The following is a 19,912-nucleotide window of genomic DNA, read 5'->3' as shown; positions in this document are numbered from 1 at the left end:
CTGCATTACTGTTATTATTTATTAATCTTCCTTTACAAATGATCAACTCCCGCCGCGTTTCTGCCGTATTGATCTGCACGTCGTGATGGTGTCATAAACGTGAACAGCCTGAATGAGGCCCATAATTGCCCTGCTGTAGTGCTTCAGCGTGGAGGAATGTGCAGCTCTTCACTGCTGTAATGCACCTCTCCGCTCTGCTCTGTAGCTCTTCTCTCTTTTCTTTCTTTCCTTGCATTGAGTCACTTTGTAATTAATCATTTCTTGGCACAAGCTTTTAAGCGCGCGCCTGACCTCGACTGGGTACAGCGTGCCAGCTCCGGTGACGTCAGCTCCCAGACTGGGGCCAGATATAAGCGCTCGACAGGTCCGCACGGTCTGCCAGCCTGAGCAGCGCGTATGTGTGTGTATGTGTGGATACAAACTCACCTCGCTGGCACACCTACCTTGTATCTACACTCACTGTCCCTTTGATCAGCTCCACCTACCATTTACAGGACCATGCAAAAGTCAGAGACCCCCAAAAAACTCAAACGCATCAATAGAACGTCAGTTTTTTCAGTATTCAGTGTCCACTCTTCACCTTCATTCCAGCTTCCATTCTTTTCAGGAGCCTCACTTTCAGTTTCTCAAAGAAATCTGCAGACACGCCTCCAAAGTTCAGTCTTAGAAGTTGGTTCAAAAAATGTGTAAACGCTACAGAGAAAATGGGGCTCCTAACAACCACCTGGAAGACCTGGCAGACACCCAAACTGTCCCCATCAGGTAAACAGCACTGTGTTTGCTGAAAGCTGCAAAATGAATACCATTAATAACTTAATGGCTGTTTTTACTGGAAGTTAAAGGAATGAAGGGGGGTCTCTGACTTTAGCACAGTACTGTATGTACATGCATGTGTGTCCCGCCTCTCTCCTCCCTCTTCTCTCCCCCGAGTGTGCACATGTGTGTGATTCAGTATTGTGTCCTAGATAAATGGAATACATGCATCATCCACTGTCTCCTAAATTCTGGCCCAATTATCTTCCTCTGGTCACGCGTGACCGACTAACACTGTGTGTTCCACACACACCACCTGTGCATTTGGAGTGTGTGTGTTTGTTTGTTTCTTTGTGTGCGTGTGTTAAATAGCAGGAGAGAGAGAGAGAGAGAGAGAGAGAGAGAGAGAGAGGGAGAAGAATAATCTCATAACCAGAGATTGATGCATGTAAACCGAATACCAATAATCCTGCGCCCACACGCTCCTATTCTACGTTTCTGCTCGCAAAGGCGGCCGACTTTCTTCTTCACCTGCCAAAGGCCTGAAAAAGCTGCTGAATCACCAATCCAAAACGAGTCCCGCCCCTCCAATCCAGAACAAGCCCCTCTCCTCTAATCCAGAACAAGCCCCTCTCCTCTAATCCAGAACAAGCCCCGCCACTCCAATTCAGAACAATCCCTCCCTTCCAATCCAGCACAAATCCGCCCCTCTGATCCAGCACAAGTCTCACCCCTCCAATCCAACACAAACCTTGGCCCTCCAATCCAGCACAAACCTCAGCCCTCCAATCCAGCACAAACCTCAGCCTTCCAATCCAGCACAAGTCCCACCCCACCAATCCAGCACAACCACTATCCCAATCCAGAACATCCCCCGACCCCTAATTCAGCACAATCTCCACCCCTCCAATCCAGCACAAGCCCTGACCCTACAATATAGTACAACTGCCGCCCTAATCCAGAGCAAATTCGCCCTTCCAATCCAGAATAAGCAACACCCCTCCAATCTACCTGTCCTAATCTACAACAAACCCATCCTCCAATCCAGCACAAGACCCGTTATAATCTACAACAAACCCATCCTCCAATCCAGCACAAGACCCGTTATAATCTACAACAAACCCATCCTCCAATCCAGCACAAGACCCGTTATAATCTACAACAAACCCACCCCTCCAATCCAGCACAAGCCCAGCCTCTCCAATCCAGCACAAGCCCTGAATCTTCAATCCAGAATAAGAAACATCCCTTCAATCCAGCACAAGCCCTCCCTCTCTGATACTAATCATTAACTACAATACTAATTATTAACTTAAAAGCTAATTATTCTGGTCTAGTGATTCAATAAGTTTGTCTATTTGTCACAGAATGTCTGATTCTTCAGTAGAGAAGCCCCAGTGCTGATGTCAGACCTGTAGAGTACAGGACCTCCCACTCCAGCCCTGAGGAAAGAAGCTCTGACAGACCAGGACTGACATTTAGCACATGGAGCCATCCGTTAGCGCTAGCGACAGCGCCGCTGACCTCTGTTTGCCTGGCTGGGGGTCCGGCACGTCCGGTTAAAGAAGCATGAGTCACGCCACCCTCCCTGGGGGGGTTTAGGGGGGGGTTTGGGACCCGTCGCACCAGCAATGTCCCTCTCACGCCTCAGCGATGCGCTGCAGGAATATCCACCACATCGCTAAACATCGGAGGACGCTAAACATCGGAGGACGCTAAACGTCTGAGCACATAGCATTTTGGGATTTTGCTGCGAGAGGCGACTTTGGGGCTTTATAGTTATTATTTATTTATTCAGGATAGATTTTTCTACCCAGCCAAGCTCATTTTTCCCTTTTAAAAGTGACCTGTTTTCCTCAGAGAACCTCTTTGCTAACATCATTAGCATAATGTCATGCTAATGCCAAAGCAGCATGCTTTCAAAAGTCACAACTGTCCAGCAGCAATCTCCTCCCTTTTTTTCGGACAGGCTGAAAAGTCCCTGTTTTTATTTTTTTACTGTGAATGGGTTCACCCTGTTCTCCTCAGAGAACTTTCCCGCTAACGCTGCCATGCTAATGCCAAAACAACAATTAGTTTTAGCTTTTAAAAGTCACAGCTGTCTGGTAGCACATGTTCCACCTTCTTTTGGACACTTGGCTGCTTTATAACTTTGTTTTAGTATATTTTTTTTAAGTTACAGGCCACTCGAGGCCTGGAGGGCCACAGTTTAGTGCTTTATTAGCTCCTACACTACTTTGCTAACTAGCTGATAATTAGTTAAATCTGCTGTGATGGATGAGGAACATACTGCGCAGGGCTAAAGCCCTGCAAGGCAAGAATTCTGCTTATTGGCTAACGAAGAAATCTCACTTAATGAAATTTCCCTTAGGATAAATGGCCAAGTTGGCCAATGCCAGTCCCAGGAGGCTGCGACTGAGCGTGAAAGTGCTAAAATATAAAGCCCAATAGGCCGCTAACACTGAACACGGACATCCCTGTGGTAAAATACTGAAGAATCCAACCTGATTATCAAGTATTATGATCTTTTAAGACCCCATTTGGTCTCCATATCATGTTAGCCATTGTAGTGTCTCACCAATGCTAGGCTATTCTTGCGCCATGAGTAAATTGCATGCTAACGGCCGTGAAACGCATGTATTTGCTCTTCACGACTCATTGACTTTAATACAGGCATGCGTCTCGTCGTCTGATTACACCCTCACATACTCGCACGGACAATCAGACCATGCAAACAGACCATGCTGGTTATAACATTTAACATTCAGACAGTTTAATGACTTGGGGGCGCTTATCTTTGAATGCTCTCACACCACTTTAAATAGACCCGCAGAGACACACACACACAGCTGAGAAGAAGCCCATTATTCTTTTCTCTTGACCTATCAAACGTAATCCTTGAAACAACAAAGAAGGAAAATAAAGCTCAATCAATGCTCAGCCTCTGACAGGCTCTTAGGACCACAAGCAAGGCCATAAAATATGCTAATAAATCCGAGCGCCCTGTGCGGTTCGCAGTATGTCTTTGTCTTTTTTTCTGGCAATAATTACTATTGCTTTCCATCCTGACAGTCCAGTTTTGCAGTTGCATCTCCCAGCTGCAGCCATGCCTTCCAAAAAACCCTGAAGTGCCCCCTGATGGCACGGAGGGGAGGTGCAGCTGGGAGATATTACAGTACTGCTGTCTTATTGCCTGTTTCATTGCTTAAAAAAAGGTTGGCACTACAGCAAAGTATGTCATGTGTGCATTGCATTTCATTTTTGCACTGTAGTGATTACTAACTAAACCACTGTCACTTTGTTTTCACGTTGCTTGACCTCTTTACTGAAAAACAACGCAAGTGGGTTTGTATTTAAAAAATGAAATGCAAAATTTGTGTCAGAATTGAATACAGTTCGCCTTGAAATGTAATGAAGGTGCAACTATTGCTTTCCTTGTGCAGTAGTTTAAACAGATTGGCCTCATTTAAATGCAATCCTAACAGTGAAAACGTTATACACAACATTATTTTCCATAGTGAAATGCGGAATACATGCAAAAATGAAAAGCAAAACCCCCACTACAGTGTTTTTGTACTTCAAATGTATTTGCCTCATGGAAGGCAACTAAAACAGAGAAATGCAATGCATAAATGAGACTGCATTTAAACAGTAACATGTGGAAAATGTGTCAAAATAAATAGTAAAACATCTGTTATATTGATATAACCTTGTGTAAAGTACTGCGAGGTTTAAAGCAGTAGCTGTGCCTTCATTACACTTCAAGGCAGATTGTAGTCAATTCTGAAATAAATTCTGCCTTTTATTTTTAATGCAATTTTTTTTTTCCGAAAAGAGTTCAAGCAACGTGAAAACAATGTAAGACAGGCTTTGCTTTTCGTTTTGGCAGATATTCTGCTTGACACCATGGAAAAGTAATGTAGTTTGTGCATTGCATTTCAGGTTTGTCCACTTTTTGTTTTTCTATTTGGCACAAATTCCTCTCCATATAAATATGGCTGACTTGGCCTGCAAACGAAATGCAATGGACGGTCCATTAAGATATCTGATCGGTCAGAGACAGTAAACAAAACGTTATTCCTTATTAAATTCCCAAATATCTGTAAGCAAACACAACGGCACAGTAGTTAGCTTAGGCTCAACTGAGTGTTTTCATATTGCCACTGAACTTAATGGTAAAACAGTGCAATAAACAGTGAATAAACTACCATATTTCTCTACTTGAAATGTAATAGCATACATTTCCCAGAAAGTAGTGGAATAGTTGTATAACTTAAGGCTAGGTTGAACACAGGTATAGCACTGTATATTTGTCTGCCTTGTGATTTTAATTATTTATAGCATTTCCACACATCCTTGCTTATAACAATGCATACGTTTCCCCGAATACATCAAGTAGAAAGGTTCAACAGAGCCGTTTTACACTTATTAAGATTAAAATGGCTATGTTGGTCATTAATTTATTATTGATTTGAGCTATGCTAAAGCAGGAAGACACTAAAATGTGGCCTTCATACTGTTAGAAGTAATAATATATGCAAACACTGCCGATAATCTATAATTCAAACAAGCTGACAAGCATATGTTGGTACCAGTTTTATGTAAATACGATCACCGGCTAATCATGTTTACTAAGTTAAGCTTTACACCATGCTAGGTCAAAAAAAACTGCACATTTTACTGTTTTTCTTGCTCTAACACTTCCATTTTAACCACCCGAAGCGCTTCTTAATGAGCTGATGAGTTGATTTAGGTGTGTGAGCAGGAAAGTAAACGCTAAAATGTGTAACATTTCCTGCTCCAGGGCCTGTATTAGCTCACGCTGCCCTAAATACTGCGAAGACTACACTTCCCATGATGCCCCCGCGGAGACTCCGCGGTGCTGATTAGTCGCGGCGGCAGCCAATCGCGTCGCCCGGACGCTTCTTTGCGGTGAGAGCATCTTCCATCATGGCGGTGCGGTGCAGGTTACTGATGCTGCTAATGCTGCTAATGCTGCTCTACGTTCAGCCTGGAGCAGCTCAGAAGAAGAAAGAGGTACAAACACGACGGAATAAGTGACGTTTCTGCAGTCTGTGCTTTAAAAATGTCCAGAAATGAGCTATTAGTCGGTATTTTGACCTCGATGCATCGGTGATGCACTCCAAGCTTTAACGGTTAAGCAGCGTTGAGTTCAATGGAGACGAAATTCGGATTAAATATCATTATTTTGGTTGTTAGATTCGGTCACTGAACACTAGGAGGGTCTTTCTGACGAACCTGTGGTTGATCTTACTGTTCGGGGTCCGTGGTAAACTGTGTTTACCTCATTACAGTCATTACAGTAGAGCTGGATTATGGTGCTGTATTAGTGTTGGGTCATCGTTGGTGGTTGTTATGGAAGACAGACAGAAAGGAAGAAGGGAAAGGAAGCCGGCAGGTCATTTGTCACGTTAACGTTCAGTGGTCTTCCCATTGAAGGAGAGAATGAATGGATGGATGAATGAATGAATGAATGAATGAATGAATGAATGGCAGTGGATTGGTGATTTGAGGGACCTTTTGCGTTGTTTATATAATAGGCATGTAAGTGATGGATTCATATATTTATAAGGCAGTTTGTCTTTCTGCCCCACTGTCCAGTTGTTTAAACACCTGTCTCTTTATTTCTGCCTATTTTATCTATCCATCTATCTATCTATCTATCTATCTATCTATCTGTTTGTCTGTCTGTCTATCTATCTATCTCTCTGTTTAAATGTCTGTCATCATATCTGTCTATCTGTCTATATGTTTACATGCCAGTCTGCCTGTCCGTCTGTCTATTTAAATGTCTGTCGGTATATCTGTCTATCTGTCTATATATCTACAGTGATCTGTCTATCTATCTCTGTTTGTCTGTCTGTCTATTTAAATGTCTGTCATCATATATGTCTATATGTCTATATGTTTACATGCCAGTTATCTATCTATCTATCTGTCTATCTATCTACAGTGATCTATCTATCTATCTATCTGTCTATCTGTTTATTTACATGCCAGTCTGTCTGTCTGTCTGTCTGTCTGTCTGTCTGTCTATCTATCTCTCTATTTAAATGTCTGTCGGTATATCTGTCTATCTGTCTATCTACTCAGTATCTATCTATCTATCTATCTATCTATCTATCTATCTATCTGTCTGTCTGTCTGTCTGTCTGTCTATTTGCATGCCTGTCTATCTATCTATCTATCTATCTGTTATCTATCTATCTATCTATCTGTCTGTCTGTCTGTCTGTCTGTCTGTCTGTCTGTCTATCTATCTATCTATTCTATCTATCTACCTATCTGTCTGTTTATTTACATGCCAGTTTATCTATCTATCTATCTATCTATCTATCTATCTATCTGTCTGTCTGTCTGTCTGTCTGTCTGTCTATTTAAATGTCTGTCATCATATCTGTCTATCTGTCTATATGTTTACATGCCAGTGATCGATCTATCTATCTATCTATCTATCTATCTATCTATCTGTTTATTTACACACCTGTCTGTCTGTCTGTCTATCTATCTACCTATCTATCTACCTATCTGTCTGTTTATTTACATGCCAGTTTGTTTATCTATCTATCTATCTATCTATCTATCTATCTGTTTATTTACACACCTGTCTGTCTGTCTGTCTATCAATCTATCTATCTATCTATCTATCTATTTATATATCTGTATCCGTTTATCTCTCTGCTATATCTACAGTGCCTGAAAGCTGAGACTGTAGCTTTGAGAAGTCTTTGGTCTAAAATGAGTTTTGAGATGTGTGCAGGCGCAGTGAGGCGATATGGCACAAATCTAATGATGATACTTGAAGACATTTTCTCGATACACAAAATGCATCACGGTATTTGTTTTTTTTTTCCTGAGGTTTTATTAGCAGAATTATAGAACCACTGGTTCCACACAAAAAAACTGATTACAAAGATGTTTATTCAACATATTACATACCGCATTGCACTAAGCTGAGTTAAACATGACTTAATATGCTCTCTTTGTAAAGAAACATGAAAAGCATGTTGCGAGGTGTAATGTATCACAATAATGATAAATATCATCATATTTTCCATCCTTACATACATACAGTACCAGATGGTATCACATTCACATTAGTCAGTAATCTGTCAAACTATTAAACTAGTCAGCAACTTATATGAAGGCTTTTATTTGATCATATTTGTTATTGAGAATGTTCGACTACACTGTTGACCTCAAGCACTTTCTTTACATGTATACAAGAAAAAGTTAAGCATTTCTCCCAAATTTCTGCATAATTCAGTGGCTAACATGTAAACAAGCCATTCAGGGTGGTTTGATATGAAATGTTGTACAAAAAACATACTGAGTCTGAATTGTTTACAGTGGTGGTGATAGGAACCAGATTTCCCACTGTTTTACCAAGATCAACATTACATACAGAAACTCAGAAGACACTGTAGGTTCACTGGTGGTTTTGGATAGTAAATAAAATGTCTATATTTGTGTTGTAATCATGGCGACCCATGGTTCCTATCCCCACCTCAAGAAATCTACAATCAACCATTTCACACCAAACCACTCTAAATGACACTGTTTGCATCTCAACTATTAAATTATGTACAAACCTTAATTCCAAAACATTTGAGGCAGTAGGTAAAATGCAAATAAAAACAGAAAGCAGTGATTTATAATATATACTTTGACCTCTATTTGAATGAAAACAGTACAAAGACTTTTCAAGACAATTCAAGGCTTGGAAAAAGATATTTTAAACAGATGATGCAGTTATGCTTGGTTATAAAAGGAACATCCGTGAAAGGCCAAAGCCCTTAAAGAGCGAGGCTGGGTCGAGACTCACCACTTTACCAGGAAAATACATCAGAAAATTCCTTCAGTTAAAGAACTATGTTCTTCAGTTAGTGATTGCGAGGATTTTAGGTTTTTCACCCTTTACGGTGCAAAGTAACATCAACGTTTCGGGTAGAATCTCTGTGTGTAACTGAGAAAGCTGAAATTCACAACTTATTGGCTGTGACCTTTGACCCCTCAGATAGCGTTGCATTAAAAACTGACATGTTTCTGTGATGGATGTCACCACATGGGCTCAGGAATACTTTGACAGTCAATTGTCAAACACAATTTGTTGCTGCATCCACACAGTGTAACAGCTATACACAGTGGAAACACCGCCAACTTCTCTGGGCTCAAGCTCATCTGAAATGGACTGATACTCAGTGGAAACACGTATTGTGGTCTGAGTCAGCCTTTCAGATTGTTTATGGAAATGATGGATGTGTTCTCCAGGCCAGAGATGAGAAGGGACATCCACATTATTACCAGTGTAAAGTTCAAAATCTAACATCTGTCATGGTATGGGGGATCTGTGGGTAACTTACACATCTATGAAAGCACCATTAACACTGGTCACATTTTGGAGCATCACATTCTGCCTTTCAGACGCCGTCTTTTTCAGGGACCTTCATGCTCCTGTCCCAGCTTTTTTGAAGCATAGAATGAGTTTACATTTACAAAAAAGTTCATTCGTTAAAACGCTGCTCTGTTTTTGTACTGTTTTCACTGTAATACAAGAAAACAGAATTTACTAATCACTGCTTTCTGTTTTCGTTGACCTTTAACACACTATCCTTACTTCTTTGGAACTGGTTTTGTATAAATTTTGAGAAATCAGGGGAGTTTTGCTGCAGCAGAAAGAGAGAATAGGAATTGATATAAAAAGTCGAGTGTTAGAGAGTGAACGGGGAAGGCAGTGAGTGTTGGGTGTAATTGCAGTGTATTTTGTAACATATGCTGATAAAACAGTGCTGAATTGCGTTTTAACAGACGCGTCCACCCTGCTGAGTGTTTGATGGAGGTGATTTAGCGGTAAAAGCTCAGAGCGATACATATACAGAGTTATTTATAGATGAGGAAGAGGTATGATGCCCCTCTCTCTGCTGTGATGGAGGCTGTATATCCACACTCGTTTTTTCATAATGAGAGTCAGCATGAGTGGATTTACAGAGACCCCCCAGCACGCCGCTAATTCATCTACAGCTGTACTCAGGCCTGCTGCTTCAGCACAGGAGCTAAGTCTACTGACTGGATGTGCTCAGGATTTTCTAGTACCTCTCGAACTTTATGTGCATTAGGGTCTGTACCAATTTTAAGAAGCTAAAAATTCTAATAGCCAGTAATTTTGCTTTATAGAAGTTTATAGAAAAAAATATATATGTACTTTTTTGTTGTGTTTCCAGGGTTTTTGTTTGTACCTAAAGACCTGACCAGTTTGAACCAATTGTTGATTGATACCAATCGTGATGTGTCTAAAATTTCAATGACTGATCATTTTGGCTGGTATTTTATATAAAAATTAACTTTTTGTTGTTTTAGAAGCTTGACTAGTAAATTTTGTCATCAATGTTGATACTGAAGTGCCTTCCAATAAATGGTAATATTGACTGATATAATGGTACATTAAAAAATTATACTAATACATAAATTATACTATACACTTTTTTGTGCAGTTTTAGGTTTGTTGAGCAATATAAAAACTTTTTCATCAATATCAGTTTTAAAGCACCTACAGTTCCAATAATTGATAATATTATGATATGATCTTAAAGTTTCAATCTAAAATTTCAATAACATAATTTTGGCTGCTATAATGTTCTATAAAAAATTAACAAACTTTAATACTTCTTAAAAGATCTTTGATCCATATGAATATTTGTTCGTTAATAAACAATCTTGATGTGCCTAAAATTCCAGTAATTGATAATATTGGCTGGTTTAATTTTATATAAAAACTGAAAAAGTAAACAGGCTTCAGTTGCTGTTTTTGTAGATTGAGGTTTTTGACTTGTGTAAAATGGTCATCAATACCAATTTAAAAGTCTAAAAGTTTTTGTCATAGCCTTAAGTCTCGTTGATACTTAAAGTGCCTCAATTTTCAATAACATAATTTTGGCTGATAATTTTATATAAAAAAAAATGAACAAACCTTAATACTTTTTAAAAGGCCTTGATCCATATGAACACTTGTTCGTCAATAACAATCTTGAAGTGCATAAAATTCCAGTAATTGATAATATTGGCTGGTCTAATTTTATATAAAAATTGAAAAAGTTAACAGGCTTCAGTTGCTGCTGTTGTACATTGAGGTTTCTGACTTGTGTAAAATGGTCGTCGATACTGATTTAAAAAAATCTTGAACAATGTTGAAGTGCCTAAAATTGCTAATTGATAATATTGGCTGATATTATTTTATATAAAAAAGTAAACAGGCTTCGGTAGTTTTTGTTGTAGCTTTGTTTTTTTTTTTAATTCGTGCTGATCTTAAAGTGCCTGAAATTTCAATAATTTTATGTAATTTTACATTAAAAAATAACCAAACTTTAATACTTGTTAAAATGTCTTTGATCCATATGAACATTTGTTCATCAATAACAATCTGAAAGTGCCTTAAATTCCAATAATTGGTGATATTGGTTGATTTAATTTTATATATAAAAACTAAAAATATACACAGACTTAAGTAGTAATTTTTGTAGTTTCAGGTCTTTGTGAGTGTTTTATAGGCTGCACCCAGATGCCTACTTTTGATCGCTGACAGTGATTTCCTTTAAAGACGGTTAAAAAACAGTTGCTTGAAGAGATCAAGGGGTGAATCGGTGATATGCTATTATGATTTAGGTGCTTTTCTCATATGATATTCTTTTTATTTTATTGAATCTGCATTGAAATTTTTCTAGGCATGTGGACGGATACCTGAGTATTTGGTTAACAATGGGAGGTGCCAGATACTGAAATCACCATTTGAATAGTTGCATGCCATCACGAAGGGGCGGGACACAGGGGCGCCCCGCCTTGTTCGAAGCTCCACATATGGAGGAGCACATTGCTTGTTGTTTCGTTCAGATTGCTTCGCCCCTAGAGAGAGTTATTACAGAATATTCGGGGCCTCTTTCGAGTGAATCTCCCTGTATTTGCAAGTAGGCATGTTATGTTGGATGCCAAATGAATCTGTGCTCTATGTAAAATTAGGTTGCGTCAGAAGAGGAGAAAATGAAGTTAGCTCCATAGATCATGATAACAGCAGGCTGAAGTATAATAAATGCTGGCACAAGCAGCTGTTTACACAGCTGTTAGCATTAGCTGGCTAGTTAGTGCAGCTATTTACAGTAACGTCAGAATAGAGAAGCTCACATTTGTTGTCGTGGCTCAGGAAACTGACAAAATGAAAACTACCAACCTTGAGTCGGCGGGGGAGGCAGGGGGTCTCCTTTTCAACCACGGAATAAACCGTCTTCTGTTTTATTTTCTTGTCCACTAAACTAAGTGAAACTTGTTCCACGAAATTGAGACACTTGCGACTATTTCATATAACTCGTAGGACGCTTTACATTGCAACCCAAGTGCAACATGTAGTTAGCAACATTTAGTTAGACATAGAGACATGTAGGTTTCAAGCAACTAAAGTTGCGTGCGAGTTTCACCGTGTAAAGCCATCCTTACAGATATCCAAATATCAAAACTGGTCAAAATGTACATCCCCTACTTTTTACACCTTAAAATTCAGAGACAGAAATTGGATTTAATTTGCTGGTCTCCAGTGTCTCTCTGTCTGTCCTTGTCCAGCGATGGACGGTCAAAATATCAACACAGAGTATTCTTAGTAGTGCCCTAAATACAGAACAACCATCACTTTCCTCTCCATCTCTTGCACTGGAGCGTGTCCCGTCTCTGTTGTGTTTTATTTTGGAGCGGATGCAGGCCCATGCCGTAGATTAGGGCCTCGTTTTTTTTCCCCTGGTCGGGCTTCATTAAGGGAAAGCGATGGTGAATAATTGAAAACGGCACATAGAGCGGAGCTGTCCCTTTGACGGATGCCGTTTATTCCTGAGACGTCACCCCGGCCCCGATTGTGACATTTTGGCAAATAATTATCGAGTGGTTATTTTTAAAGTGGGTGGAAGGGGAGGGGGAGAAGAAAAAGGGAGAGAGAGAGAGAGAGAGCGAGAGAGTGAGAGTACGAGTGGAGGAGCAAGGAGAAAGGCAATGAGAAGACGAGAAGGTGGAGCTGCTACATTGTGGCTGATTAGTAGGCATGTCCTGATCTGAGTCCTTTAAATATTGAATATCTGCCGATACTAAGAATAATTAGCTCCTTTATATTTCTGTAAATATTATAGGCGGCATCCGATCTGATACTCGGTATCCGGTGCCTCTTGGAAATGCAGGATAGGGTAACGGATGACAGATGGGATAAATCCGATGTGATTCTGCAGCAAATGTTACCTGAAATGTTACCTGAGTTTCTTGTAGCACAGCGTAATTTAGAGCTAAGTATAGATCACATTATAACACTGTCCACATGTGCCGTCCTTACAAAAAGGACGTCTTGGTTTTACCGTATGGTTCTAGGGGCAAAAATGATTAGAACCTTTACGATATGTGGAGGTTCTTTAAACTATACGATTGTAATTTTTAATTTTCAAGTACTGTAGGGATCTAGGGCAAGGCACAATGGGCAGTAAGGTTCCAGAACCATCCCCAGAGGACTGTAGGGATCTAGACTGAGGCACAATGGGCAGTAAGGTTCCAGAACCATCCCCAGAGGACTGTAGGGATCTAGACTGAGGCAGGATGGGCTGTAAGGTTCCAGAACCATGCCCCAAAGGACCGTAGGGATCAATAGCAAGGCATGATGGGCTGTAAGGCTCCAGAACCATCCCCAAAGGACTGTAGGGATCTAGAGCAAGGCATGATGGGCTGTAAGGCTCTAGAACCATCCCCAAAAGACTGTAGGGATCTAGACCGAGGCATGATGGGCTTTAAGGTTCCAGAACCATCCCCAAAGGACTGCAGGGATCTATAACAAGGCATAATGGGCAGTGAGGTTCCAGAACCATCCCCAAAAGACTGTTGGGATCTAGACCAAGGCACGATGGGCTCTAAGGTCACAGAACCATCCCCAAAGGACCGTAGGGATCTATAACAAGGCATAATGGGCAGTGAGGTTCCAGAACCATCCCCAAAAGACTGTTGGGATCTAGACCAAGGCATGATGGGCTCTAGGGTCACAGAACCATCCCCAAAGGACCGTAGGGATCTATAACAAGGCATAATGGGCAGTGAGGTTCCAGAACCATCCCCAAAAGACTGTAGGTATCTAGACTGAGGCATGATGGGATGTAACCATCCCCAAAAGACTGTAGGGATGTAGACCGAGGCAGGATGTGCTATAAGGTTTTAAAACTATCCCCGAAGGACTGTGGGGATCTGGAGCAAGGCATGATGGGATGTAACCATCACCAAAGCACTGTAGGAATCTTTAGCAAGGCTTGATGGGATGTAACCATCACCAAAGGACTGTAGGGCTCTAGAGCCAGGCATGATGGGCTGTAAGATTCCAGAACCATACCCAGTGGATCTAAAAGGCACAGTAGACTTTAGGGTCGCAGGTTCCATGTTCTCCATCATGTTCCTTGCTCTCTAGCTCTTTCACTTGTCTTTCGTTCAGCCTCTTCTCCCAACATCCCTCCAACCATGCCTCCCAGGACTACATGCAATAGACTGTAGGAGACTTCAACATACAGTGGACTCCTAGGGTTCTAGACTATTACCTAGCTCTTTTTCACTTATATTTACTCCAGCCTCTTCTCCAGATGTCTGTTCTCTCCTTCTTCTCATCATTCCTGTGAAACTGTAGGGATCTAGAACTATTGACAGTGGGCTGTAAGGTTGTTGTTTTCATGTTCTCCATCATATTCCACACACTCTGTTTCTCATTCACTTGTCTTTTGTTCACTCTTTTCTCTCTACATCCCTTCATCTTTTCAGTCCCTTTGATTAAGTGCTTCCTGGAAACTGCTGGGTTCTAGAGCTATTGACAGTGGGCTATGCACAATGTGTTGTTTCTTCTAGAGCCATGCACAAGAGTCCATAAGCTTCCAGAACTGTGCCCAGTGGACTGCGGGGTTATTGTTTTCATGTTCTCCGTCATGTTCTGTCTCTTGTACACTCGTCTTTTGTTTACTCTCTTCTCCCCACATCCCTCCTTCGATTTGAGTGCCTTTTCAAAACTGCCAGGTTCTAGAGCTATAAGGTTCTAGGTCTATCAAGAATATATTTTTAGCTTCTGGAGCCAGGCCAAAGAGACTCAGGTTCCAGAGCCATGCACAAAATACTGCAGGAGTATTCTTGCATGTTCTCCATCATGTTCCCTGCTCTCCATCTCTCATTCGCTCATCTTTTGTTCGGCCTCTTCTCCAGACATCCCTCCATCCTCTCAGCCCCGTCTCTTTGAACGCCTCCCGGAGTGTGACAGCGGCTCTGTCGCCGTTATCGATGTTGTCATAGCGGGCAGAATCGCGGCATGGCAGGAGATGATGCGTTCGGCGGAGCTCCGGTACCGCTGCCTGTTGAACCGGATAACGGCCGGCGCGGCCTTATCAGCACCGCAGCAGACACGGCGCGCGCAGCCGTTAACGTTAACGCGCACACACAGTGCTGGCTTTAAGAAGTGGATCTGAGAGAGACAGTCATTAGGAGACACTTGCCTCTTTCCCTGTTTGTCTCTGTCTATGTCTCTCGGCCCACCTTTTTTTCTCTCTCTCTCTCTCTCTCTCTCTCTCTCTCTCTCTCTCTCTCTCTCTCTCTCTGACCTATACCTCTCGTCTCGGCCCGCACGCTCACTTTCTCTCGCTCTGTCTCTGAGTGATGAGGCTTCACATGATGGCTTCTGCTTCTGTCTGTGGCCTGATGGAGGTGTTGGTTCTGTCTCAGGCGGCACTTAAGAGGCTTTGCGGTAAATAACTGTCACTTAAGCTGCTATCTCTGCGCTGGAGTTCCCGCCTCAGTGGTGATCTAGGCTTAGCCGCTGTCTGGGAGATATAAGTTGCGCCTTAGTTCTCCATGTCGGAGCGAACTCAAGTGATTGGTCTACAAACTGGATGATGAAACAAATTCAGCTCCTAATCATAATCATGGAAAACCCTGTTTTCCTCGCCTTCTTGAAATGTGATGTAATACGTAAACACTGAGTTTCAAAGCATACCGTTCGCTCTCCGGTCCATACAGTTCATATATGGAAAATACGCAGTTTTAAATGCAGTGTGGTTATGAAGTCATAATAACTATAATCATTTGTATACAGTTGTATGCAAAAGTTTGGCTGCCCTTGGTTAGATTACATGTTTTGTTGATTTTTCAAGTGAAAGTAATTTCATTTTGGCCTGACTGTGCCCTGCATGTGCAATTTCCAATTCCAAAAATGTTGGAATGGTGTGTGAAATGCTAGTAAAAACAGAAGGCAGTAATTAGTAAATTCTGTTTGAGCTGTATTTAATTTAAAAATGGTTTGATAACACTATATTAGTATTTACCTTATAAACATTAGCATGTTTACCACTGTGTTACATCACCTTTTCTTTCAACAGCACTTTAGAATTATCTGGGGACACAGCTAATCCAGATTGGAAAGCAGAATTTCATACCATTCTCTGTTATAGAAGTCTTGTGGTGCACATCCATACGGGGGCTTTGATGCCATATTTTGAGTTTAATAAGACAACAGGAGGCCAGTCCATCACCTGCACCCTATGATTATGCAGCCATGCTGTTGTAACATGTGCAGAATGTTTCTTTGTGTTGTGAAGCATGGACGTCCCTGAAAAAGATGGCATCTAAAAGGCCAAATATGTTGCTGTTGCTCCAAAATGTGTTAAGTATTAATGATGCTTTCACAGATGTGCAGGTTACCCACTAATACAATACCATGACAGATGCTGGATTTTGAACTTTACACTGGTAAAATCTGGATGGTCCTTTTCTTCTTTGGCTCAGAGAACACAATGTCTATCATTTCCATAAACAGTCTGAAAGGCTGACTTGTCTGACCAAATACAATTAAAGGAGCTCAAGCCCAGAGAAGTCGGCGGTGTTTCTGGACGTCGTTGAAATATGACTTCTACTGTGCATAGTACAGTCTTAACTTACATTTGTGGATGCAGTAATGAACTGTGTTTATTGACCCCCGTGTTTATTGAAGATTTCTAGGGCAGTGCCATCTGAAGGGTCGAAGGTCACAGGTTTTTGGCCCTTTAGATTCCCTGAAACTTTTGGTGTTGTTACGCTCCATATATGATGAAATATCCAAAATCAAACACTTACTGGGCAATGTTGTTCTTAAACTGTAGGATTTTTTGCTAATGTATTTTTGGCGAAATGTGGAGCTTCGACTATCCTCATAAAGGACTCGGCCGTTCCTGGATGCTCCTTTTATGACCAGGCACGATTGCATTACCTCTTTCAGATGTTTCTTGAACATTTTCACAATGTTCTCAGTCTGAAATTGCTCCTGTCCCAACTTTTTTGGAACACGTTGCAAGCATGAATTTCACAATAAGCAAATATTTACAGAAACCAGTGAAGTTAATAAGATAAAATATGAAATGTCTTGTTTTTGTACTGCTTTTGTGAAAATACAGGTCAAAGTAGGTTTATTTGCATTTTACTTAATGTCCCAACGTTTTTGAAATGGATTTTCTACCTCTCTACCATGAATAGCTTAAAAAATAGGCCATAATCTAATCAAAACTATCGTAAAAAGGGTCTCGGACCTCAGGCAGTATATTTATAACCACTTAATTTAATAACTTTCCGTGAGGGAGCTTTTAAAGTCTTGAAACAATTTGGGAAGTTTCTCTAAAACGAAGGCTTTCATGTATTTTACCTTTTAATTATTTGATTATGCAGAAACCTATTTATCTTTCATACATTTGTAAATTGCAATGTTCTGATAATAGTACTTTTTTTTATTAGCATTTTTTCCAAGGTTAGTCAAAAGTCAAGCCTTTTGTCGACTGTCGACCATGGACGACTAATAAATCAAGGGGTCTCTGGTTGGTTCAGAGGGGTTGCATAGCTGGGGGTGTTTTCTCAGCATTGTTGCAGATGAGAAGTGGTTTATTTCGTATAGAGTTTCGTTTGACGTGCAGAGTTTTCATTCATCAATAAGATCTTAAGCAGGGAGCTTCAGTCTGGACGTATTGGGCCAGATTGGATCTCTGCTTTAAAATGCTGTTTTTTTTCTGATCTGCATTGATGATTCCCAGTGTTGTCAGGGTTGGAGTGAATGAAACAGGAGTAGTTGGTGCAAGTCAGGCGCTCGCAGGCCAATCCAGCCTTCGCTCACCGCTAACCCGCTTCATTTTTCAGCCAACATCTATTAGACAGGAAAATTCGATCTCTCTCTCTCTCTCTCTCTCTCTCTCTCTCTCTTCCCCACTCTCCCTCAATCGAGCGCCCTTGTGCTTTCTCAGAATGAGGCGTATTAAAATATGTCATTTAAAAGAATTCAAATGAGTCGTATTAAATGTTAATGCTGGCTAAACTATTACTGAATATTAACACTAAAATAGTCAATAAAACTGGTTAAATGTCCTTTTCCAAAACCATAGGCATTAATATGGAGTTGCCCCACTTTTGCAGCTATAACAGCCTCCACTCTTCTGGGAAGCTTTCTACAAGATGTCCTTTGCGGACGTCCCCTCTGTTTATTGAACACTAGCGCAGTTTGATTTTCTTATAAACGTGCATAATAAAGTCAGCAGCCCGGATTTTACTGCCGGTAACTGAGGTGGTGAAGAACACAGTAAAGAACGGCTGTTTGGACGTTTAGCACCTGTAGAAAAAGCCTGGGTGATAAAATGATAACGATCATTATTGAAAAGAAACAATTTTTCAGTATTGATGGTACACGTTGGAGGTGTTTTTGCTGAAATGTTTGGGTAATACTTTCACCGTTCATAAGGCTATATGATACCTACATAAGCTTGTTATGACAACTGACATAACCCTACATAAATGTTTATAAATGCTTATTCCAGTAGGTGTCGTTCGCTGTAAAGGTTATATTTGTCAGTTTTGATTAGTTAGCTAAAGTAGCCTTTGACAGATGCTGCCTAACGGAATAAGCATTTATAAACATTTATGTAGAGTTCCGTCAGTTGTCAAGACAGGCTTATGTGGGTGTCATGAGGCCTTATGAACAGCAGCCTGTTACTAGTGTTTGTAACCTTGCTACATAATGTTGGCATAACCATGCCATAAAAATGTTAGATGCTGTTATGAGTTGCCAAGACAAGTCCTGAGTTACTTTGGCTGTACGATTTGGGACATGTATCAAACTACCGTCTCCTCTTTTTTGGCCACTGAGGTCAAATTCTCCTCTGATATCTTCTGGTACATCATTCATGGTTCCTTCGATGATGTGTAATGTGTACCATTTTGCAGAGAACCACTGAATTATGCAGAAAACGTCAAAAAAATCAGTGGAATTCTGTTTGTGAGTAATTTGGTCAGTTCGTAAAAGTATTGACTTTTAATACCCAGCCATAATCAGGACCTCCAACACTAAAAATCAAGATGTGACACCAATCCTGATAAAAACCAGGGCATAATCTGATGGACAATTTTGTGGCCGATACAAATTTTAAGGGGCTAAAATCAGTAATTTCGGCCATTTTTCGCTTATATTTTTATATTCGGTTTTAATTTTATTGTGAATCGGAGGTGTAGCACTGATGTGGTATGCTGCGGTCCATGCCAGGGGTTTCGCAACCTTTTCCACCCCAAGGCCCACCTGTGTATAACTACAGAGCATAGCGGCCCACAGGAAAACTAAAATCAGCTTCTTTGAATACAACTTTATTTTTTTTTTCTTAAATGCTGACACTGAATACCTGAAAATGAGGGCCTGAAAAAGATCAGGTTGGCATTCTGGTTGTCAGTAGGTTTGCAAAATTTGCAGGTGTGTTAAAAGAAATGAAAAATGTTTAAAAAAAAAAAACCTGTAGTAAAATCATTTGTGATTCATTTAAAATAGCCAAAGCTCACTCCACTCACCTTTTGGATTAGCATCATCACAATCAACAATAATGATAAAGCTTACTTGATATCTGCTTCTTTGTCATTGGTTGATCAGCTAAAAATACACTCCATGATCCATGAGTTGAAATCATCTCTTCTATATTGTTTTATGGCCCGTCTCTTGTTTTTAACAGCAGCTCGTGCTCAGCGTGTGAAGAGTCAGTCGTTAAAACAGTCGCTATGCTGACTGTACGGCGCCGTCGTGCCTCTAGAAGAGAAGCGCAGCCAGCTCTGTTGAT

The 19,912-nt window shown here is 40.7% G+C and overlaps 1 protein-coding gene across 1 annotated transcript in view; it reads left to right on the top strand.

The window, feature by feature from the left end:
- The first annotated feature begins 5,690 nt into the window (after positions 1–5,690).
- tusc3 (tumor suppressor candidate 3) overlaps positions 5,691–19,912 on the top strand; it is a 136,853-nt gene continuing 122,631 nt past the window's right edge. Inside the window, exon 1 of the mRNA XM_036583568.1 lies at positions 5,691–5,790. Within this exon, the coding sequence (XP_036439461.1) occupies positions 5,704–5,790 (87 nt within the window). The 5' untranslated portion in view covers positions 5,691–5,703. The remainder of the gene's footprint in view (positions 5,791–19,912) is intronic.

Source organism: Colossoma macropomum, unplaced genomic scaffold (genome assembly GCF_904425465.1).
Source record: "Colossoma macropomum unplaced genomic scaffold, Colossoma_macropomum, whole genome shotgun sequence".
NCBI lineage: Eukaryota > Metazoa > Chordata > Actinopteri > Characiformes > Serrasalmidae > Colossoma > Colossoma macropomum.
This window is presented reverse-complemented; position numbering and strand designations above follow the sequence as displayed.